This window comes from Drosophila suzukii, unplaced genomic scaffold (assembly GCF_043229965.1).
Source record: "Drosophila suzukii unplaced genomic scaffold, CBGP_Dsuzu_IsoJpt1.0 scf_6, whole genome shotgun sequence".
Lineage (NCBI taxonomy): Eukaryota > Metazoa > Arthropoda > Insecta > Diptera > Drosophilidae > Drosophila > Drosophila suzukii.
Genome location: NW_027255938.1, coordinates 872,485 through 891,354, shown reverse-complemented (window position 1 = coordinate 891,354; position 18,870 = coordinate 872,485). Strand labels below are relative to the sequence as shown.

The 18,870-nt window shown below is 57.0% G+C and overlaps 3 protein-coding genes across 3 annotated transcripts; all 3 read left to right on the top strand.

The window, feature by feature from the left end:
• The first annotated feature begins 2,710 nt into the window (after positions 1-2,710).
• On the top strand, positions 2,711-4,131 carry LOC139355028 (fibrous sheath CABYR-binding protein-like). Its single transcript, XM_070999307.1, has 3 exons — positions 2,711-2,866; positions 2,915-3,621; positions 3,681-4,131. The coding sequence occupies exons 1-3, from the start codon at positions 2,711-2,713 to the stop codon at positions 4,129-4,131; spliced, it is 1,314 nt and encodes a 437-aa protein (XP_070855408.1).
• A 5,837-nt stretch (positions 4,132-9,968) lies between these two features.
• LOC139355027 (PE-PGRS family protein PE_PGRS16-like) lies at positions 9,969-11,264 on the top strand. Its single transcript, XM_070999306.1, has one exon. The coding sequence runs from the start codon at positions 9,969-9,971 to the stop codon at positions 11,262-11,264; it is 1,296 nt and encodes a 431-aa protein (XP_070855407.1).
• A 6,085-nt stretch (positions 11,265-17,349) lies between these two features.
• LOC139355026 (uncharacterized PE-PGRS family protein PE_PGRS46-like) lies at positions 17,350-18,645 on the top strand. The gene has a single exon (XM_070999305.1). The coding sequence runs from the start codon at positions 17,350-17,352 to the stop codon at positions 18,643-18,645; it is 1,296 nt and encodes a 431-aa protein (XP_070855406.1).
• The last annotated feature ends 225 nt before the right edge of the window (positions 18,646-18,870 follow it).

Genomic DNA, 18,870 nt, shown 5'->3' with positions numbered 1-18,870 from the left:
AAGAGTAATCTCCTACTCAAGCCAAACACTGAACGGCGCGGAAAAGAACTACTCGACAACGGAGAAGGAGTGTTTGGCGATCGTCTGGGCGATCCGGAAGCTCAGGCCATATCTGAGGTTACCACTTCAAGATAGTAACCGACCACATGACCCTGAAGTGGCTCAACAGCATCGAAAGCCCTTCAGGAAGGATCGCCAGATGGGCCCTGGAGCTACAACAGTACGACTTTGAGAAAGCGTACAGAAAGGGTCAGCTAAACGTGGTGGCCGACGCATTATCAAGACAACGACTACCGGAAACGCTACGAGGTTTAAAAGAGGCATCGGCAACTACAGCTTTAGGAGGGTGCAGCTGGATCCAGGACATGGGCGAAAAGATAAAGACCCAACCGCAGAAGTACCCGGACTATGTTATTGAGGGTGAGACACTATACAGAAACATACCTCACCGAGCAGGCAGTGAAGACGTCGCGTCATGGAAGATGTGCGTCCCAAAGTCGCTACGAGAAGCAGTGTTGAGGGAGAACCACAACGCACCGTCTGCGGGACACGTAGGAAGCCGAAGGACAATTGCACGGTTGGTAGCCCGATACTACTGGCCAGGCATGCATAGAGACGCCCGAGCCCACGTACGAAAATGCGAGGTTTGCATGCGGTTTAGGCCCAATCAGATGCAGGCGGCTGGGAAGATGTTTGCCCAAGTGCCGGAGGAACCATGGGCCACGGTATGTGCAGACTTCGTTGGACCCCTACCAAGATCTAAGCACGGGAACCAAATGCTGCTGGTCATGATAGACAGGTTTTCGAAATGGACGGAACTGGTGCCCCTACGCAGTGCGACAGCAGAGTCGCTCAAGAAGGCGTTTAGGGAGCGCATAATCGCAAGGTACGGGGTCCCGACGGTGGTCATAACGGACAATGGAGTACAGTTTGCAAGCCGCATATTTAAAAATTTCCTGGCTGAGATGGGTATCAGTCAACAATTCACCGCGCCATACACACCACAAGAGAATCCGACCGAACGAGCAAACAGAACGGTCAAGACCATGATTGCGCAGTTCGCAGGGCAGGACCAGAGAAACTGGGACGAGAAGTGGCCGGAGATTATGCTAGCAGTGAACACGAGCACATCGGAATCCACCGGCCATACACCGGCGTTTCTTACCCAGGGAAGGGAACCACGTCTACCCAGCAGCCTATATGATAAGGAAACCCTAGGCACTGGACGAGCTACGGAGACCCCTGAGGAAAATGCCAACAAACTAAGAGAGGTATTTGAGATCGTGCGGCGAAATATGGAAAGGCGTCCCAGGACCAAGCCAGACACTACAATCTGAGAAGGAGGCAATGGTCACCAGCGGTGGGCGACATAGTGTGGGCCAAGGAACATCACCTGTCCAAAGCGGCCGAAGGATTCGCTGCAAAACTAGCCCCGAGGTACGATGGCCCTTACCAGGTTGTAGATTTCGTCACTCCAGTGATCTGCAAAATTCGCCACACACAGTCGAAGAAAGAAAAGACAGTTCACGTTGGCGAGCTCAAGCAACAATTAAACGAGCAGACAGCAGAAACGTCAGATGCCTAACAACAGGTACGAGGCGACAGGATTAGGCGTCAGGCTGAAGCGAGAGTCATCCATAAGCCACACGGAAAGGGCAGTCAGGATAGCACAAGGACGGGTAACATATAGGGATCCAACCGCAAGGCAGCAGGATTCAGCGTCGGGCAGTTGCCAGAGTCATCCGCGATCACGCCAGGCGGAGGGGACACTTACAAAACGGCACAAGGATACGGGTAACATATAGGGATACAACCGCAAGGCAGCAGGATTCAGCGTCGGGCAGTTGCCAGACTCATCCGCAATTACGCCAGGCGGAAGGGACATTTACAGAACATCACAAGGATACGGGTAACATATAGTGAGCCGCCCGCAATGGCAACAGGATTCAGCGTCGGGCAGTTGCCAGAGTCATCCGTGGTTAGGCCAGGCGGGAAGGACACGGACAAGGTCGACAACAACAGTAGCGAAAGCATATCACGTCAACAAGGATACCCTAACAATACCTCTAAGAGTTCCCAAAGGACACCCGAAGGATACCCTAGGGATAGCCCAACGATACCCCAAAAATACCCAAGGATACCCAAGGATACCCCAATAGTACCCGAAGGACACCCGAAGGATACCCTAGGGATAGCCCAACGATACCCCAAGGATACCCAAGGATACCCAAGGATACCCCAGTAGTACCCAAGGGACACCCGAAGGATACCCTAGGGATAGCCCAATGATACCCCAAGGATACCCAAGGATACCCCAATAGTACTCAAAAGACACCTCAAGGATACCCCAATAATGCCCCAAGGATACCAAGGATACCAACCAGGAACGCAACGAAGCAAGGTGTAGGCCCAAGGACAACTTCCAAGGATACTCACCAAGGGTGATCAAGGTAGGGTCTCAAGTATGTTGGTTACGGAACCGGGAGGTACAACGAACCGCAGCATTTAGATCGCCACGGTGATCTGAGGGAGTACAACTTGTGGTTTACGAAGAAAGGAGAAGACGGTACAGCAAAGAGAGCTGTACCGTAAGAGAGCGAGCACCCCAAAGAAAGGACATAACGGTATCGGGCAAAAGGAAGGCGCGCAACCGAGGTTTCATGTATGGGGAGCCTGGCGACGGTCGAACACTACAATTCAGAACACCAAGATGAGCATACGCGTCACCAGAGCCGAAGCACGCAGGAGGATGGCGGCCCTCCAGGAACCTCGCCCGGGGCAAGGATGGATGGAGACCCGGCCTACCGGAGCTCCGCGGCGGGCCCTGGAGCGGTCCCGAGACGAGGACTCCGCACCAGAACCCGCGGTGAGCTCCGACAGCGACGTGGAGGTGGTCGGCGATCCCGCCGTCTAGGAGAGAGAGTGGCGACTCCGGAAGGCGGCGGCGGGCGGTCGGATACCGCGCGGGACGACGGAAGTCGGAGGAGGAGCGGAACTCCCGAGGAGCCACTCGGAGGAGGTCTGTCGGGCCACCGAGGAGACTCGGAAACGGTTCCGAGACCGGGAGCCGTCGGACGTGGAGCAGCAGCGGTCGACGGAGGAGGAGGCGAGATGGCAGACGCGGCGGCGGCAGGACCACGAGGCGGCGGCGGCGCGATGGCATGCCCGCTTGCGAGAGGCGGAGGAAGAGGAGCGACGGCTGTGGGAGGCACCGGTGGAGGATTCGTGGGAGGTGCCACTCACCCCCAGATACGCGGCCGAGGAGCCCAGCCCGAGGAGCGAGGATGGGGACGAGCCATGCGCGCCATCCCCTCCGCGGTGGTTGCCAGAGGTACCACCCACTCCCCGCTACGAGGGGGAGTGGCTCACAGACGACGCTCGAGACGGAGGAGCACCGTTTGCCACGCCGCCGTGGAGGCCGGCCCGGCCACCCACGCCGCGATACATGGAGCCACAGCGACCGGAGGAGCAGACGCCAAGCGAGGTGTCGACCGCGCAGCCGATGCCACAACCGCAGAAGGAGGAAGTCCACCAGGCACGAGCGGAGGAGCCGTCGGTGGTGCGGACGGAGGTGCCGGCCGCGCACGTGAGCACACGGGCGTTCGTGGCCGAGGGCGTACGGTGGCGGCAGCAGACGCTGATATGGACGTAACCCGAGAGGCCCGCGAGGCCCAAGACAGGGCCGACGAAGGAGGAGCCCAGGATATGGGAGGAGGGGGTACCCAAGGTGAACCCTCGGGACTCCCGGACGAGAAGCCGACAGGATGCGTGGGTTCCGCCGACACCAAGCACGGGCCCGCCAACACCGGCGACGACGGGGCGGAGTCGCTGGAGAAGGGACCGTGGGTGTGGCCCGAGCCACCGGCCACCCAAAGACCTCCGTTGCAGCGTCAAGCTTCGACGCCCGGATCGACGCGCCCGCGGCCGCAGTTCATGCGGCAAGTTTCGGCCCCGGAAGAAGGCGGTTGGCGCGAGGTCGCCAGGAGCGAGTGGCCGGAGGGAATTGAGGAGGCACTCGCGGTCGCGACGGCACGGCGGAAGGGCGGCAGGCGTTGCGTCCTGGTCTGCGAAGGCGGAAGGAGGTACCGGGTGAGGCTCGGAGTCGCGGGCATCGGGGTGTTCACTCAATAAATAAACGGAAAAAAAATAAAAAATAAAAACAACACAAGGGTTTCCCAAGCAACAAGAGAAGGGGGTACGGGGCCAAGAATTTGTTTGGGGGTGGCTGGAAGAAGAACGGGGCATGCATGGGCCACTCCAGCAACCTGTAAGTCAAATGGTCTTAGTATAGGAAAAAGAAATGAACGTAAATTACTTACCTGCTGTCCCGGTTGCAATGTGAATGCGAAGTTCTCTCCGCACCCGCTCTCGAGAGCTGCCAATATGGAGTCCGATGCAACCGATAGAGGACAAGTGAAGGGCGAGAGAGGACGAAAGGATAGAGAAGGATAAGATGAGAAGGAGTAAGAAGTATGCAAAAGGAACTTACCTATGAAAAATTGCAAAATCACCACGAGCCAGGGAAGGGGGCGCCTCGATAGGCGATCGATTGGCACTGGACGATAGTGCGATCGATGGGCACACGAAAATGGAAATATCGGCCAAGGTGGAAATATCGCAACAAGCAGGTGGCAACGCCGCACCGTCGGTATCGATATGCGAATAAACATCTATCACGCACGAATGGTGTGACCAGGCGGAGGAACCAATAAAAGGAGTAGAACGCAGCAATGAGCAGCGAGCTGGGGATCGATAGCCCATGAGTATCGATGTCCCATTGGAAACACGGGAAACATCGGAGCGGGAGATTTAAAGTTGCTACGAGGAGGATGATCAGCGCTGTAGAAACTCAAGGGAGTTAAGAGCGTCGAGGGAGCATCGAGGGAGCAACGAGGGAGCGCCGCGGGAATCACAAGGACTAGAAGGCTAGGACATGCAAGGAAACGCCGGAGAGTAGAAACAAGTTTCAAATGTTTCCCGAAGTAAGGGGGGAATGTGAGGAGTTGAATAACTCCCCACAAATAGAACCAGCAGCAGGTGGCCGGCCGCTTACCAGATACGCGGCGAATTCGCGTAGTAACGGCGCGGCGATTAGACAGTTTGGAGACTTGGATGGAGAACGAGAGAGTTTGGAGACCAAGGATGGAGAGCGAGAGAGTTTGGAGACCAAGCATGGAGAACGACAGAGAATGGAGACTTCGCGGGTAAGGCAAGAGTGCCGTGTGCAAAAACAGGATAACGGAACTCCACCGGACTTTGGACTCTCCCGTGAACTTTGGACCGGGAGAGGAAGTGCCACATCTCGGCAGTGGAACGGCACACAGGCGTGCCACAAGCAACACGGGAATCAGCAGAATGGCAGCAGTGGGCGGAGCATCGATTGGAAGCGGTACGTGAAGGACAAGTGGGTCAACCAGGGGTCACGGACTTTGTACCCAGAGTGGAGAGATCCAGCGGGCCGTGCGCAAAAGGGAAATAACGGTTCCCGGAGGCCCTATATAAGGCCGCAGAGCGCTGGCAGCTGGATCAGTCGATCACGAGGAGTCAAACCTTCAAGATCAGTTAAAGTACCAAGTAAACAGTCAGTCAAGCAAATAATCTACGAGGGAGCTACCACCAAGAGAGTCGTCGGAAGCAGCGCCGTGGGAAGCACACAAGGAGCAAGATCGCCACGTCGAGACGTTCGGGATTAGGACATCAGGAATCTCCGAATTGAGACACAGGTGGCTGAGTTCTGGAAGGCATCACGCGGCTAAGTCAAGGCGTTTGTTTTCTAACTTTGTCACGACCACACCCTGGCGAGTCGCCCGGCGGGTCTGTCAGAGACAAGCAAAAGAGTCCTACGACGAAGAGCCGTCAGCTTGGGGAGGAAAGTTGCCTGCGACCCAGCGTACCTTGCCCGACCAAGCAGGACCTGGCGTGACGGACGAGCGGTAGAACGATTTGCGGTTTCAAGAGGCGGCAGCCTGGAGAGCCCTGCGATTACCGGCGAAGTTCCCGAGCAGCGACCGCCCAGCTCCCCGAGCGCCAGAACGACGAGATACTGGTCAGAAGACAGCGCAGAGGACATCGACAGCGACGCCAGCAGACATTTTCGGCAGCCACGTTACCATCGCCGCGCGGAGCTCATTGGGGAGCGCAGGAGCGTCGCGGACGTCACGCATTAGGGTAAAGCCGGGTGGAATGTTCGTCTGCGCTAGGCGTAAAGCGAAGTGAACCGCTAGACAGCCTCCTGGCGGCAGCCTCGACTGTCAGCGCGAACTGAGCAAGAACCTAGCGGGACCGTCCGGGACAGAGCAAGGGACAGGCATTGCCTTGAAAGGCGTCGGCCTGGAGAGCAAGGCTTGTTCACCCTAGTCTGAGAACGGTGACGCTTCCCTAAGTCCACAAGGCCGAACTCTCTGCGGGTCTAAGGCGCAACAAGCGACCCCGAGGCAACGCATCGGCAAGCAAGCAGAGGCGGCCACTACGAGCGCCCCGAGACCCAGGATCCAGAGGAAGACGAGTCAACGCGTCGAGGAGCCAGCAAGAGGAGCGCCAGCAGCCGGCGGAACCAGAGCCAAGAGATACCAAAGCTATCCCAGCCACACACCCGCTGTACTAATACCACGAGAATAAATCCCACTGTTACCATTTGAACCCTATGTTTTCTCACTGATCTACGGGCAATCACGTCATACAAATTTGGTGGGACGAACGCACAATCTTCTGAGCTAGCCGCACGAATCTCGTAGCGAGCAGACACACAAAATCAGTTCGTTACATCAGATGACATAATAGTGATCGGTCGCACGCTGGAAGAACACAAAAGAAACCTGAGAGAAGTGTTCCGGCGTCTAAAAGAGGCAAACCTGAGGCTGAATCCAGAAAAATGCCAATTCTTTAAAAAGGAACTACTGTACCTGGGAAATCGTGTGACAAGCGAGGGAATAGGAACAGATCCAGAAAAAGTAGCCGCCAAAGCCGAACTGGAACCGCCATCGACCGTCAAAGAACTTCGGCAATACCTAGGAGTAGCGTCGTGGTACCGCCGATTTGTACCAGATTTTTCCAGAATCGTCAAACCCCTGAATGACCTGCTGCGCAAAGGCAGTAAGTGGGAGTGGACACCAGAGCACCAGATGGCGTTTGAGGAGGTTAAGGCAAGACTCGTGGCAGATCCAGTGCTAGCATGCCCGGACTTCAGTAGAACTTTCATCCTGCAAACAGACGCCAGCGACTACGGCATCGGAGCGATACTGACCCAGGACACCGAAAAGGGCGAAAGAGTAATCTTCTACTCAAGCCGAACACTGAACGGCGCGGAAAAGAACTACTCGAGAACGGAGAAGGAGTGTTTGGCGATCGTCTGGGCGATCCGGAAGCTCAGGCCATATCTGGAAGGTTACCACTTCAAGATAGTAACCGACCACATGACCCTGAAGTGGCTCAACAGCATCGAAAGCCCTTCAGGAAGGATCGCCAGATGGGCCCTGGAGCTACAACAGTACGACTTTGAGATAGCGTACAGAAAGGGTCAGCTAAACGTGGTGCCCGACGCATTAGCAAGACAACCACTACCGGAAACGCTACGAGGTTTAAAAGAGGCATCGGCAACTACAGCTTTAGGAGGGTGCAGCTGGATCCAGGACATGGGCGAAAAGATAAAGACCCAACCGCAGAAGTACCCGGACTATGTTATTGAGGGTGAGACACTATACAGAAACATACCTCACCGAGCAGGCAGTGAAGACGTCGCGTCATGGAAGATGTGCGTCCCAAAGTCGCTACGAGAAGCAGTGTTGAGGGAGAACCACAACGCACCGTCTGCGGGACACGTAGGAAGCCGAAGGACAATTGCACGGCTGGCAGCCCGATACTACTGGCCAGGCATGCATAGAGACGCCCGAGCCCACGTACGAAAATGCGAGATTTGCATGCGGTTTAAGCCCAATCAGATGCAGGCGGCCGGGAAGATGTTTACCCAAGTGCCGGAGGAACCATGGGCCACGGTATGTGCAGACTTCGTTGGACTCCTACCAAGATCTAAGCACGGAAACCAAATGCTGCTGGTCATGATAGACAGGTTTTCGAAATGGACGGAACTGGTGCCCCTACGCAGTGCGACAGCAGAGTCGCTCAAGAAGGCGTTTAGGGAGCGCATAATCGCAAGGTACGGGGTCCCGACGGTGGTCATAACGGACAATGGAGTACAGTTTGCAAGCCGCATATTAAAAAATTTCCTGGCTGAGATGGGTATCAGTCAACAATTCACCGCGCCATACACACCACAAGAGAATCCGACCGAACGAGCAAACAGAACGGTCAAGACCATGATTGCGCAGTTCGCAGGGCAGGACCAGAGAAACTGGGACGAGAAGTGGCCGGAGATTATGCTAGTAGTGAACATCGAATCCACCGGCCATACACCGGCGTTTCTTACCCAGGGAAGGGAACCACGTCTACCCAGCAGCCTATATGATAAGGAAACCCTAGGCACTGGACGAGCTACGGAGACCCCTGAGGAAAATGCCAACAAACTAAGAGAGGTATTTGAGATCGTGCGGCGAAATATGGAAAGGCGTCCCAGGACCAAGCCAGACACTACAATCTGAGAAGGAGGCAATGGTCACCAGCGGTGGGCGACATAGTGTGGGCCAAGGAACATCACCTGTCCAAAGCGGCCGAAGGATTCGCTGCAAAACTAGCCCCGAGGTACGATGGCCCTTACCAGGTTGTAGATTTCGTCACTCCAGTGATCTGCAAAATTCGCCACACACAGTCGAAGAAAGAAAAGACAGTTCACGTTGGCGAGCTCAAGCAACAATTAAACGAGCAGACAGCAGAAACGTCAGATGCCTAACAACAGGTACGAGGCGACAGGATTAGGCGTCAGGCTGAAGCGAGAGTCATCCATAAGCCACACGGAAAGGGCAGTCAGGATAGCACAAGGACGGGTAACATATAGGGATCCAACCGCAAGGCAGCAGGATTCAGCGTCGGGCAGTTGCCAGAGTCATCCGCGATCACGCCAGGCGGAGGGGACACTTACAAAACGGCACAAGGATACGGGTAACATATAGGGATACAACCGCAAGGCAGCAGGATTCAGCGTCGGGCAGTTGCCAGACTCATCCGCAATTACGCCAGGCGGAAGGGACATTTACAGAACATCACAAGGATACGGGTAACATATAGTGAGCCGCCCGCAATGGCAACAGGATTCAGCGTCGGGCAGTTGCCAGAGTCATCCGTGGTTAGGCCAGGCGGGAAGGACACGGACAAGGTCGACAACAACAGTAGCGAAAGCATATCACGTCAACAAGGATACCCTAACAATACCTCTAAGAGTTCCCAAAGGACACCCGAAGGATACCCTAGGGATAGCCCAACGATACCCCAAAAATACCCAAGGATACCCAAGGATACCCCAATAGTACCCGAAGGACACCCGAAGGATACCCTAGGGATAGCCCAACGATACCCCAAGGATACCCAAGGATACCCAAGGATACCCCAATAGTACCCAAGGGACACCCGAAGGATACCCTAGGGATAGCCCAATGATACCCCAAGGATACCCAAGGATACCCCAATAGTACTCAATAGACACCTCAAGGATACCCCAATAATGCCCCAAGGACACCAAGGATACCAACCAGAAACGCCCCGAAGCAAGGTGTAAGCCCAAGGACAACTTCCAAGGATACTCACCAAGGGTGATCAAGGTAGGGTCTTAAGTATTTTGGTTACGGAACCGGGAGGTACAACGAACCGCAGCATCCAGAGTGCCACGGTGATCTGAGGGAGTACAACTTGTGGTTTACGAAGAAAGAGGGAAGACGGTACAGCAAAGAGAGCTGTACCGTAAGAGAGCGAGCGCCCCAAAGAAAGGACATAACGGTATCGGGCAAAAGGAAGGCGCGCAACCGAGGTTTCATGTATGGGGAGCCTGGCGACGGTCGAGCACTACAATTCAGAACACCAAGATGAGCACACGCGTCACCAGAGCCGAAGCACGCAGGAGGATGGCGGCCCTCCAGGAACCTCGCCCGGTGCAAGGATGGTCGGAGACCCGGCCTACCCGAGCTCCGCGGCGGGCCCTGGAGCGGACCGGAGACGAGGACTCCGCACCAGAACCCGCGGTGAGCTCCGACAGCGACGTGGAGGTGGTCGGCGATCCCGCCGTCGAGGAGAGAGTGGCGACTCCGGAAGGCGGCGGCGGGCGGTCGGATACCGCGCGGGACGACGGACGTCGGAGGAGCGGAACTCCCGAGGAGCCACTCGGAGGAGGTCTGTCGGGCCACCGAGGAGACTCGGAAACGGTTCCGAGACCGGGAGCCGTCGGACGTGGAGCAGCAGCGGTCGACGGAGGAGGAGGCGAGATGGCAGACGCGGCGGCGGCAGGACCACGAGGCGGCGGCGGCGCGATGGCATGCCCGCTTGCGAGAGGCGGAGGAAGAGGAGCGACGGCTGTGGGAGGCACCGGTGGAGGATTCGTGGGAGGTGCCACTCACCCCCAGATACGCGGCCGAGGAGCCCAGCCCGAGGAGCGAGGATGGGGACGAGCCATGCGCGCCATCCCCTCCGCGGTGGTTGCCAGAGGTACCACCCACTCCCCGCTACGAGGGGGAGTGGCTCACAGACGACGCTCGAGACGGAGGAGCACCGTTGGCCACGCCGCCGTGGAGGCCGGCCCGGCCACCCACGCCGCGATACATGGAGCCACAGCGACCGGAGGAGCACACGCCAAGCGAGGTGTCGACCGCGCAGCCGATGCCACAACCGCAGAAGGAGGAAGTCCACCAGGCACGGGCGGAGGAGCCGTCGGTGGTGCGGACGGAGGTGCCGGCCGCGCACGTGAGCACACGGGCGTTCGTGGCCGAGGGCGTACGGTGGCGGCAGCAGACGCTGATATGGACGTGGCCCGAGAGGCCCGCGACAGGACCGACGAAGGAGGAGCCCAGGATATGGGAGGAGGGGGTACCCAAGGTGAACCCTCGGGACCCCCGGACGAGAATCCGACAGGATGCGTGGGTTCCGCCGACACCAAGCACGGGCCCGCCAACACCGGCGACGACGGCAGCGACGGGGGAGGCGGAGTCGCTGGAGAAGGGACCGTGGGTGTGGCCCGAGCCACCGGCCACCCAAAGACCTCCGTTGCAGCGTCAAGCTTCGACGCCCGGATCGACGCGCCCGCGGCCGCAGTTCATGCGGCAAGATTCGGCCCCGGAAGAAGGCGGTTGGCGCGAGGTCGCCAGGAGCGAGTGGCCGGAGGGAATTGAGGAGGCACTCGCGGTCGCGACGGCACGGCGGAAGGGCGGCAGGCGTTGCGTCCTGGTCTGCGAAGGCGGAAGGAGGTACCGGGTGAGGCTCGGAGTCGCGGGCATCCGGGTGTTCACTCAATAAATAAACGGAAAAAAAAATAAAAATAAACACAACACAAGGGTTTCCCAAGCAACAAGAGAAGGGGGTACGGGGCCAAGAGTTTGATTGGGGGTGGCTGGAAGAAGAACGGGGCATGCATGGGCCACTCCAGCAACCTGTAAGTCAAATGGTCTTAGTATAGGAAGAAGAAATGAACGTAAATTACTTACCTGCTGTCCCGGTTGCAAAGTGAATGCGAAGTTCTCTCCGCACCCGCTCTCGAGAGCTGCCAATATGGAGTCCGATGCAACCGATAGAGGACGAGTGAAGGGCGAGAGAGGACGAAAGGAAAGAGAAGGATAAGATGAGAAGGAGTAAAAAGTATGCAAAAGGAACTTACCTATGAAAAATTGCAAAATCACCACGAGCCAGGGAAGGGGGCGCCTCGATAGGCGATCGATTGGCACTGGACGATAGTGCGATCGATGGGCACACGAAAATGGAAATATCGGCCAAGGTGGAAATATCGCAACAAGCAGGTGGCAACGCCGCACCGTCGGTATCGATATGCGAATAAACATCGATCACGCACGAATGGTGTGACCAGGCGGAGGAACCAATAAAAGGAGTAGAACGCAGCAATGAGCAGCGAGCTGAGGATCGATAGCCCATAAGTATCGATGTCCCATTGGAAACACGGGAAACATCGGAGCGGGAGATTTAAAGTTGCTACGAGGGGGATGATCAGCGCTGTAGAAACTCAAGGGAGTTAAGAGCGTCGAGGGAGCATCGAGGGAGCAACGAGGGAGCGCCGCGGGAATCACAAGGACTAGAAGGCTAGGACATGCAAGGAAACGCCGGAGAGTAGAAACAAGTTTCAAATGTTTCCCGAAGTAAGGGGGGAATGTGAGGAGTTGAATAACTCCCCACAAATAGAACCAGCAGCAGATGGCCGGCCGCTTACCAGATACGCGGCGAATTCGCGTAGTAACGGCGCGGCGATTAGACAGTTTGGAGACTTGGATGGAGAACGAGAGAGTTTGGAGACCAAGGATGGAGAGCGAGAGAGTTTGGAGACCAAGCATGGAGAACGAGAGAGAATGGAGACTTCGCGGGCAAGGCAAGAGTGCCGTGTGCAAAAACAGGATAACGGAACTCCACCGGACTTTGGACTCTCCCGTGAACTTTGGACCGGGAGAGGAAGTGCCACATCTCGGCAGTGGAACGGCACACAGGCGTGCCACAAGCAACACGGGAATCAGCAGAATGGCAGCAGTGGGCGGAGCATCGATTGGAAGCGGTACGTGAAGGACAAGTGGGTCAACCAGGGGTCACGGACTTTGTACCCAGAGTGGAGAGATCCAGCGGGCCGTGCGCAAAAGGGAAATAACGGTTCCCGGAGGCCCTATATAAGGCCGCAGAGCGCTGGCAGCTGGATCAGTCGATCACGAGGAGTCAAACCTTCAAGATCAGTTAAAGTACCAAGTAAACAGTCAGTCAAGCAAATAATCTACGAGGGAGCTACCACCAAGAGAGTCGTCGGAAGCAGCGCCGTGGGAAGCACACAAGGAGCAAGATCGCCACGTCGAGACGTTCGGGATTAGGACATCAGGAATCTCCGAATTGAGACACAGGTGGCTGAGTTCTGGAAGGCATCACGCGGCTAAGTCAAGGCGTTTGTTTTCTAACTTTGTCACGACCACACCCTGGCGAGTCGCCCGGCGGGTCTGTCAGAGACAAGCAAAAGAGTCCTACGACGAAGAGCCGTCAGCTTGGGGAGGAAAGTTGCCTGCGACCCAGCGTACCTAGCCCGACCAAGCAGGACCTGGCGTGACGGACGAGCGGTAGATCGATTTGCGGTTTCAAGAGGCGGCAGCCTGGAGAGCCCTGCGATTACCGGCGAAGTTCCCGAGCAGTGACCGCTCAGCTCCCCGAGCGCCAGAACGACGAGATACTGGTGAGAAGACAGCGCAGAGGACATCGACAGCGACGCCAGCAGACATTTCCGGCAGCCACGTTACCATCGCCGCGCGGAGCTCATTGGGGAGCGCAGGAGCGTCGCGGACGTCACGCATTAGGGTAAAGCCGGGTGGAACGTTCGTCTGCGCTAGGCGTAAAGCGAAGTGAACCGCTAGACAGCCTCCTGGCGGCAGCCTCGACTGTCAGCGCGAACTGAGCAAAAACCTAGCGGGACCGTCCGGGACAGAGCAAGGGACAGGTATTGCCTCGAAAGGCGTCGGCCTGGAGAGCAAGGCTTGTTCACCCTAGTCTAAGAACGGTGACTCTTCCCTAAGCCCACAAGGCCGAACTCTCTGCGGGTCTAAGGCGCAACAAGCGACCCCGAGGCAAAGCGTCGGCAAGCAAGCAGAGGCGGCCACTACGAGCGCCCCGAGACCCAGGATCCAGAGGAAGACGAGTCAACGCGTCGAGGAGCCAGCAAGAGGAGCGCCAGCAGCCGGCGGAACCTGAGCCAAGAGATACCAAAGCTAGCCCAGCCACACACCCGCTGTACTAATACCAAGAGAATAAATCCCACTGTTACGATTTGAACCCTTTGTTTTCTCACTGATCTACGGGCAATCACGTCATACAAATTTGGTGGGACGAACGCACAATCTTCTGAGCTAGCCGCACGAATCTCGTAGCGAGCAGACACACAAAATCAGTTCGTTACATCAGATGACATAATAAAGATCGGTCGCACGCTGGAAGAACACAAAAGAAACCTGAGAGAAGTGTTCCGGCGTCTAAAAGAGGCAAACCTGAGGCTGAATCCAGAAAAATGCCAATTCTTTAAAAAGGAACTACTGTACCTGGGAAATCGAGTGACAAGCGAGGGAATAGGAACAGATCCAGAAAAAGTAGCCGCCATAGCCGAACTGGAACCGCCATCGACCGTCAAAGAACTTCGGCAATACCTAGGAGTAGCGTCGTGGTACCGCCGATTTGTACCAGATTTTTCCAGAATCGTCAAACCCCTGAATGACCTGCTGCGCAAAGGCAGTAAGTGGGAGTGGACACCAGAGCACCAGATGGCGTTTGAGGAGGTTAAGGCAAGACTCGTGGCAGATCCAGTGCTAGCATGCCCGGACTTCAGTAGAACTTTCATCCTGCAAACAGACGCCAGCGACTACGGCATCGGAGCGATACTGACCCAGGACACCGAAAAGGGCGAAAGAGTAATCTCCTACTCAAGCCGAACACTGAACGGCGCGGAAAAGAACTACTCGACAACGGAGAAGGAGTGTTTGGCGATCGTCTGGGCGATCCGGAAGCTCAGGCCATATCTGGAAGGTTACCACTTCAAGATAGTAACCGACCACATGACCCTGAAGTGGCTCAACAGCATCGAAAGCCCTTCAGGAAGGATCGCCAGATGGGCCCTGGAGCTACAACAGTACGACTTTGAGAAAGCGTACAGAAAGGGTCAGCTAAACGTGGTGGCCGACGCATTATCAAGACAACCACTACCGGAAACGCTACGAGGTTTAAAAGAGGCATCGGCAACTACAGCTTTAGGAGGGTGCAGCTGGATCCAGGACATGGGCGAAAAAATAAAGACCCAACCGCAGAAGTACCCGGACTATGTTATTGAGGGTGAGACACTATACAGAAACATACCTCACCGAGCAGGCAGTGAAGACGTCGCGTCATGGAAGATGTGCGTCCCAAAGTCGCTACGAGAAGCAGTGTTGAGGGAGAACCACAACGCACCGTCTGCGGGACACGTAGGAAGCCGAAGGACAATTGCACGGTTGGTAGCCCGATACTACTGGCCAGGCATGCATAGAGACGCCCGAGCCCACGTACGAAAATGCGAGATTTGCATGCGGTTTAAGCCCAATCAGATGCAGGCGCCCGGGAAGATGTTTACCCAAGTGCCGGAGGAACCATGGGCCACGGTATGTGCAGACTTCGTTGGACCCCTACCAAGATCTAAGCACGGGAACCAAATGCTGCTGGTCATGATAGACAGGTTTTCGAAATGGACGGAACTGGTGCCCCTACGCAGTGCGACAGCAGAGTCGCTCAAGAAAGCGTTTAGGGAGCGCATAATCGCAAGGTACGGGGTCCCGACGGTGGTCATAACGGACAATGGAGTACAGTTTGCAAGCCGCATATTTAAAAATTTCCTGGCTGAGATGGGTATCAGTCAACAATTCACCGCGCCATACACACCACAAGAGAATCCGACCGAACGAGCAAACAGAACGGTCAAGACCATGATTGCGCAGTTCGCAGGGCAGGACCAGAGAAACTGGGACGAGAAGTGGCCGGAGATTATGCTAGCAGTGAACACGAGCACATCGGAATCCACCGGCCATACACCGGCGTTTCTTACCCAGGGAAGGGAACCACGTCTACCCAGCAGCCTATATGATAAGGAAACCCTAGGCACGGGACGAGCTACGGAGACCCCTGAGGAAAATGCCAACAAACTAAGAGAGGTATTTGAGATCGTGCGGCGAAATATGGAAAGGCGTCCCAGGACCAAGCCAGACACTACAATCTGAGAAGGAGGCAATGGTCACCTGCGGTGGGCGACATAGTGTGGGCCAAGGAACATCACCTGTCCAAAGCGGCCGAAGGATTCGCTGCAAAACTAGCCCCGAGGTACGATGGCCCTTACCAGGTTGTAGATTTCGTCACTCCAGTGATCTGCAAAATTCGCCACACACAGTCGAAGAAAGAAAAGACAGTTCACGTTGGCGAGCTCAAGCAACAATTAAACGAGCAGACAGCAGAAACGTCAGATGCCTAACAACAGGTACGAGGCGACAGGATTAGGCGTCAGGCTGAAGCGAGAGTCATCCATAAGCCACACGGAAAGGGCAGTCAGGATAGCACAAGGACATGGATAAGGATTTCTCGTTAATCCAGACTGCGAGGCCAAAGGATTATGCGTCAGGCCGAAGCGAGAGTCATCCAAACGCCACGCAGAAAGATCAACCATAAATATAGGTCATACGGGTAACATATAGGGATCCAACCGCAAGGCAGCAGGATTCAGCGTCGGGTAGTTGCCAGAGTCATACGCGATCTCGCCAGCCGGAAGGGACACTTACAAAACGGCACAAGGATACGGATAACATATAGGGATACAACCGCAAGGCAGCAGGATTCAGCGTCGGGCAGTTGCCAGACTCATCCGCAATTACGCCAGGCGGAAGGGACATTTACAGAACATCACAAGGATACGGGTAACATATAGTGAGCCGCCCGCAATGGCAACAGGATTCAGCGTCGGGCAGTTGCCAGAGTCATCCGTGGTTAGGCCAGGCGGGAAGGACACGGACAAGGTCGACAACAACAGTAGCGAAAGCATATCACGTCAACAAGGATACCCTAACAATACCTCTAAGAGTTCCCAAAGGACACCCGAAGGATACCCTAGGGATAGCCCAACGATACCCCAAAAATACCCAAGGATACCCAAGGATACCCAAGGATACCCCAATAGTACCCAAAGGACACCCGAAGGATACCCTAGGGATAGCCCAACGATACCCCAAGGATACCCAAGGATACCCCAATAGTACCCTAAGGACACCCGAAGGATACCCTAGGGATAGCCCAATGATACCCCAAGGATACCCAAGGATACCCCAATAGTACTCAATAGACACCTCAAGGATACCCCAATAATGCCCCAAGGACACCAAGGATACCAACCAGGAACGCCCCGAAGCAAGGTGTAGGCCCAAGGACAACTTCCAAGGATACTCACCAAGGGTGATCAAGGTAGGGTCTTAAGTATTTTGGTTACGGAACCGGGAGGTACAACGAACCGCAGCATCCAGAGTGCCACGGTGATCTGAGGGAGTACAACTTGTGGTTTACGAAGAAAGAGGGAAGACGGTACAGCAAAGAGAGCTGTACCGTAAGAGAGCGAGCGCCCCAAAGAATGGACATAACGGTATCGGGAAAAAGGAAGGCGCGCAACCGAGGTTTCATGTATGGGGAGCCTGGCGACGGTCGAGCACTACAATTCAGAACACCAAGATGAGCACACGCGTCACCAGAGCCGAAGCACGCAGGAGGATGGCGGCCCTCCAGGAACCTCGCCCGGTGCAAGGATGGTCGGAGACCCGGCCTACCCGAGCTCCGCGGCGGGCCCTGGAGCGGACCCGAGACGAGGACTCCGCACCAGAACCCGCGGTGAGCTCCGACAGCGACGTGGAGGTGGTCGGCGATCCCGCCGTCGAGGAGAGAGTGGCGACTCCGGAAGGCGGCGGCGGGCGGTCGGATACCGCGCGGGACGACGGACGTCGGAGGAGCGGAACTCCCGAGGAGCCACTCGGAGGAGGTCTGTCGGGCCACCGAGGAGACTCGGAAACGGTTCCGAGACCGGGAGCCGTCGGACGTGGAGCAGCAGCGGTCGACGGAGGAGGAGGCGAGATGGCAGACGCGGCGGCGGCAGGACCACGAGGCGGCGGCGGCGCGATGGCATGCCCGCTTGCGAGAGGCGGAGGAAGAGGAGCGACGGCTGTGGGAGGCACCGGTGGAGGATTCGTGGGAGGTGCCACTCACCCCCAGATACGCGGCCGAGGAGCCCAGCCCGAGGAGCGAGGATGGGGACGAGCCATGCGCGCCATCCCCTCCGCGGTGGTTGCCAGAGGTACCACCCACTCCCCGCTACGAGGGGGAGTGGCTCACAGACGACGCTCGAGACGGAGGAGCACCGTTGGCCACGCCGCCGTGGAGGCCGGCCCGGCCACCCACGCCGCGATACATGGAGCCACAGCGACCGGAGGAGCACACGCCAAGCGAGGTGTCGACCGCGCAGCCGATGCCACAACCGCAGAAGGAGGAAGTCCACCAGGCACGGGCGGAGGAGCCGTCGGTGGTGCGGACGGAGGTGCCGGCCGCGCACGTGAGCACACGGGCGTTCGTGGCCGAGGGCGTACGGTGGCGGCAGCAGACGCTGATATGGACGTGGCCCGAGAGGCCCGCGACAGGACCGACGAAGGAGGAGCCCAGGATATGGGAGGAGGGGGTACCCAAGGTGAACCCTCGGGACCCCCGGACGAGAAGCCGACCGGATGCGTGGGTTCCGCCGACACCAAGCACGGGCCCGCCAACACCGGCGACGACGGCAGCGACGGGGGAGGCGGAGTCGCTGGAGAAGGGACCGTGGGTGTGGCCCGAGCCACCGGCCACCCAAAGACCTCCGTTGCAGCGTCAAGCTTCGACGCCCGGATCGACGCGCCCGCGGCCGCAGTTCATGCGGCAAGTTTCGGCCCCGGAAGAAGGCGGCTGGCGCGAGGTCGCCAGGAGCGAGTGGCCGGAGGGAATTGAGGAGGCACTCGCGGTCGCGACGGCACGGCGGAAGGGCGGCAGGCGTTGCGTCCTGGTCTGCGAAGGCGGAAGGAGGTACCGGGTGAGGCTCGGAGTCGAGGGCATCCGGTAGTTCACTCAATAAATAAACGGAAAAAAAAATAAAAAATAAACACAACACAAGGGTTTCCCAAGCAACAAGAGAAAGGGGTACGGGGCCAAGAGTTTGATTGGGGGTGGCTGGAA

Excerpts from the sequence above, each read along its gene's own strand:
- LOC139355028 (XM_070999307.1), top strand. The coding sequence starts at position 2,711 with ATGAGCATACGCGTCACCAGAGCCGAAGCACGCAGGAGGATGGCGGCC. Across the intron at positions 2,867-2,914 it reads ACTCCGCACCAGAACCCGCG|GAGAGAGAGTGGCGACTCCG; the intron begins GTGAGCTCCGAC and ends CCCGCCGTCTAG. Across the intron at positions 3,622-3,680 it reads TTCGTGGCCGAGGGCGTACG|GGCCGACGAAGGAGGAGCCC; the intron begins GTGGCGGCAGCA and ends GGCCCAAGACAG.
- LOC139355027 (XM_070999306.1), top strand. The coding sequence starts at position 9,969 with ATGAGCACACGCGTCACCAGAGCCGAAGCACGCAGGAGGATGGCGGCC.
- LOC139355026 (XM_070999305.1), top strand. The coding sequence starts at position 17,350 with ATGAGCACACGCGTCACCAGAGCCGAAGCACGCAGGAGGATGGCGGCC.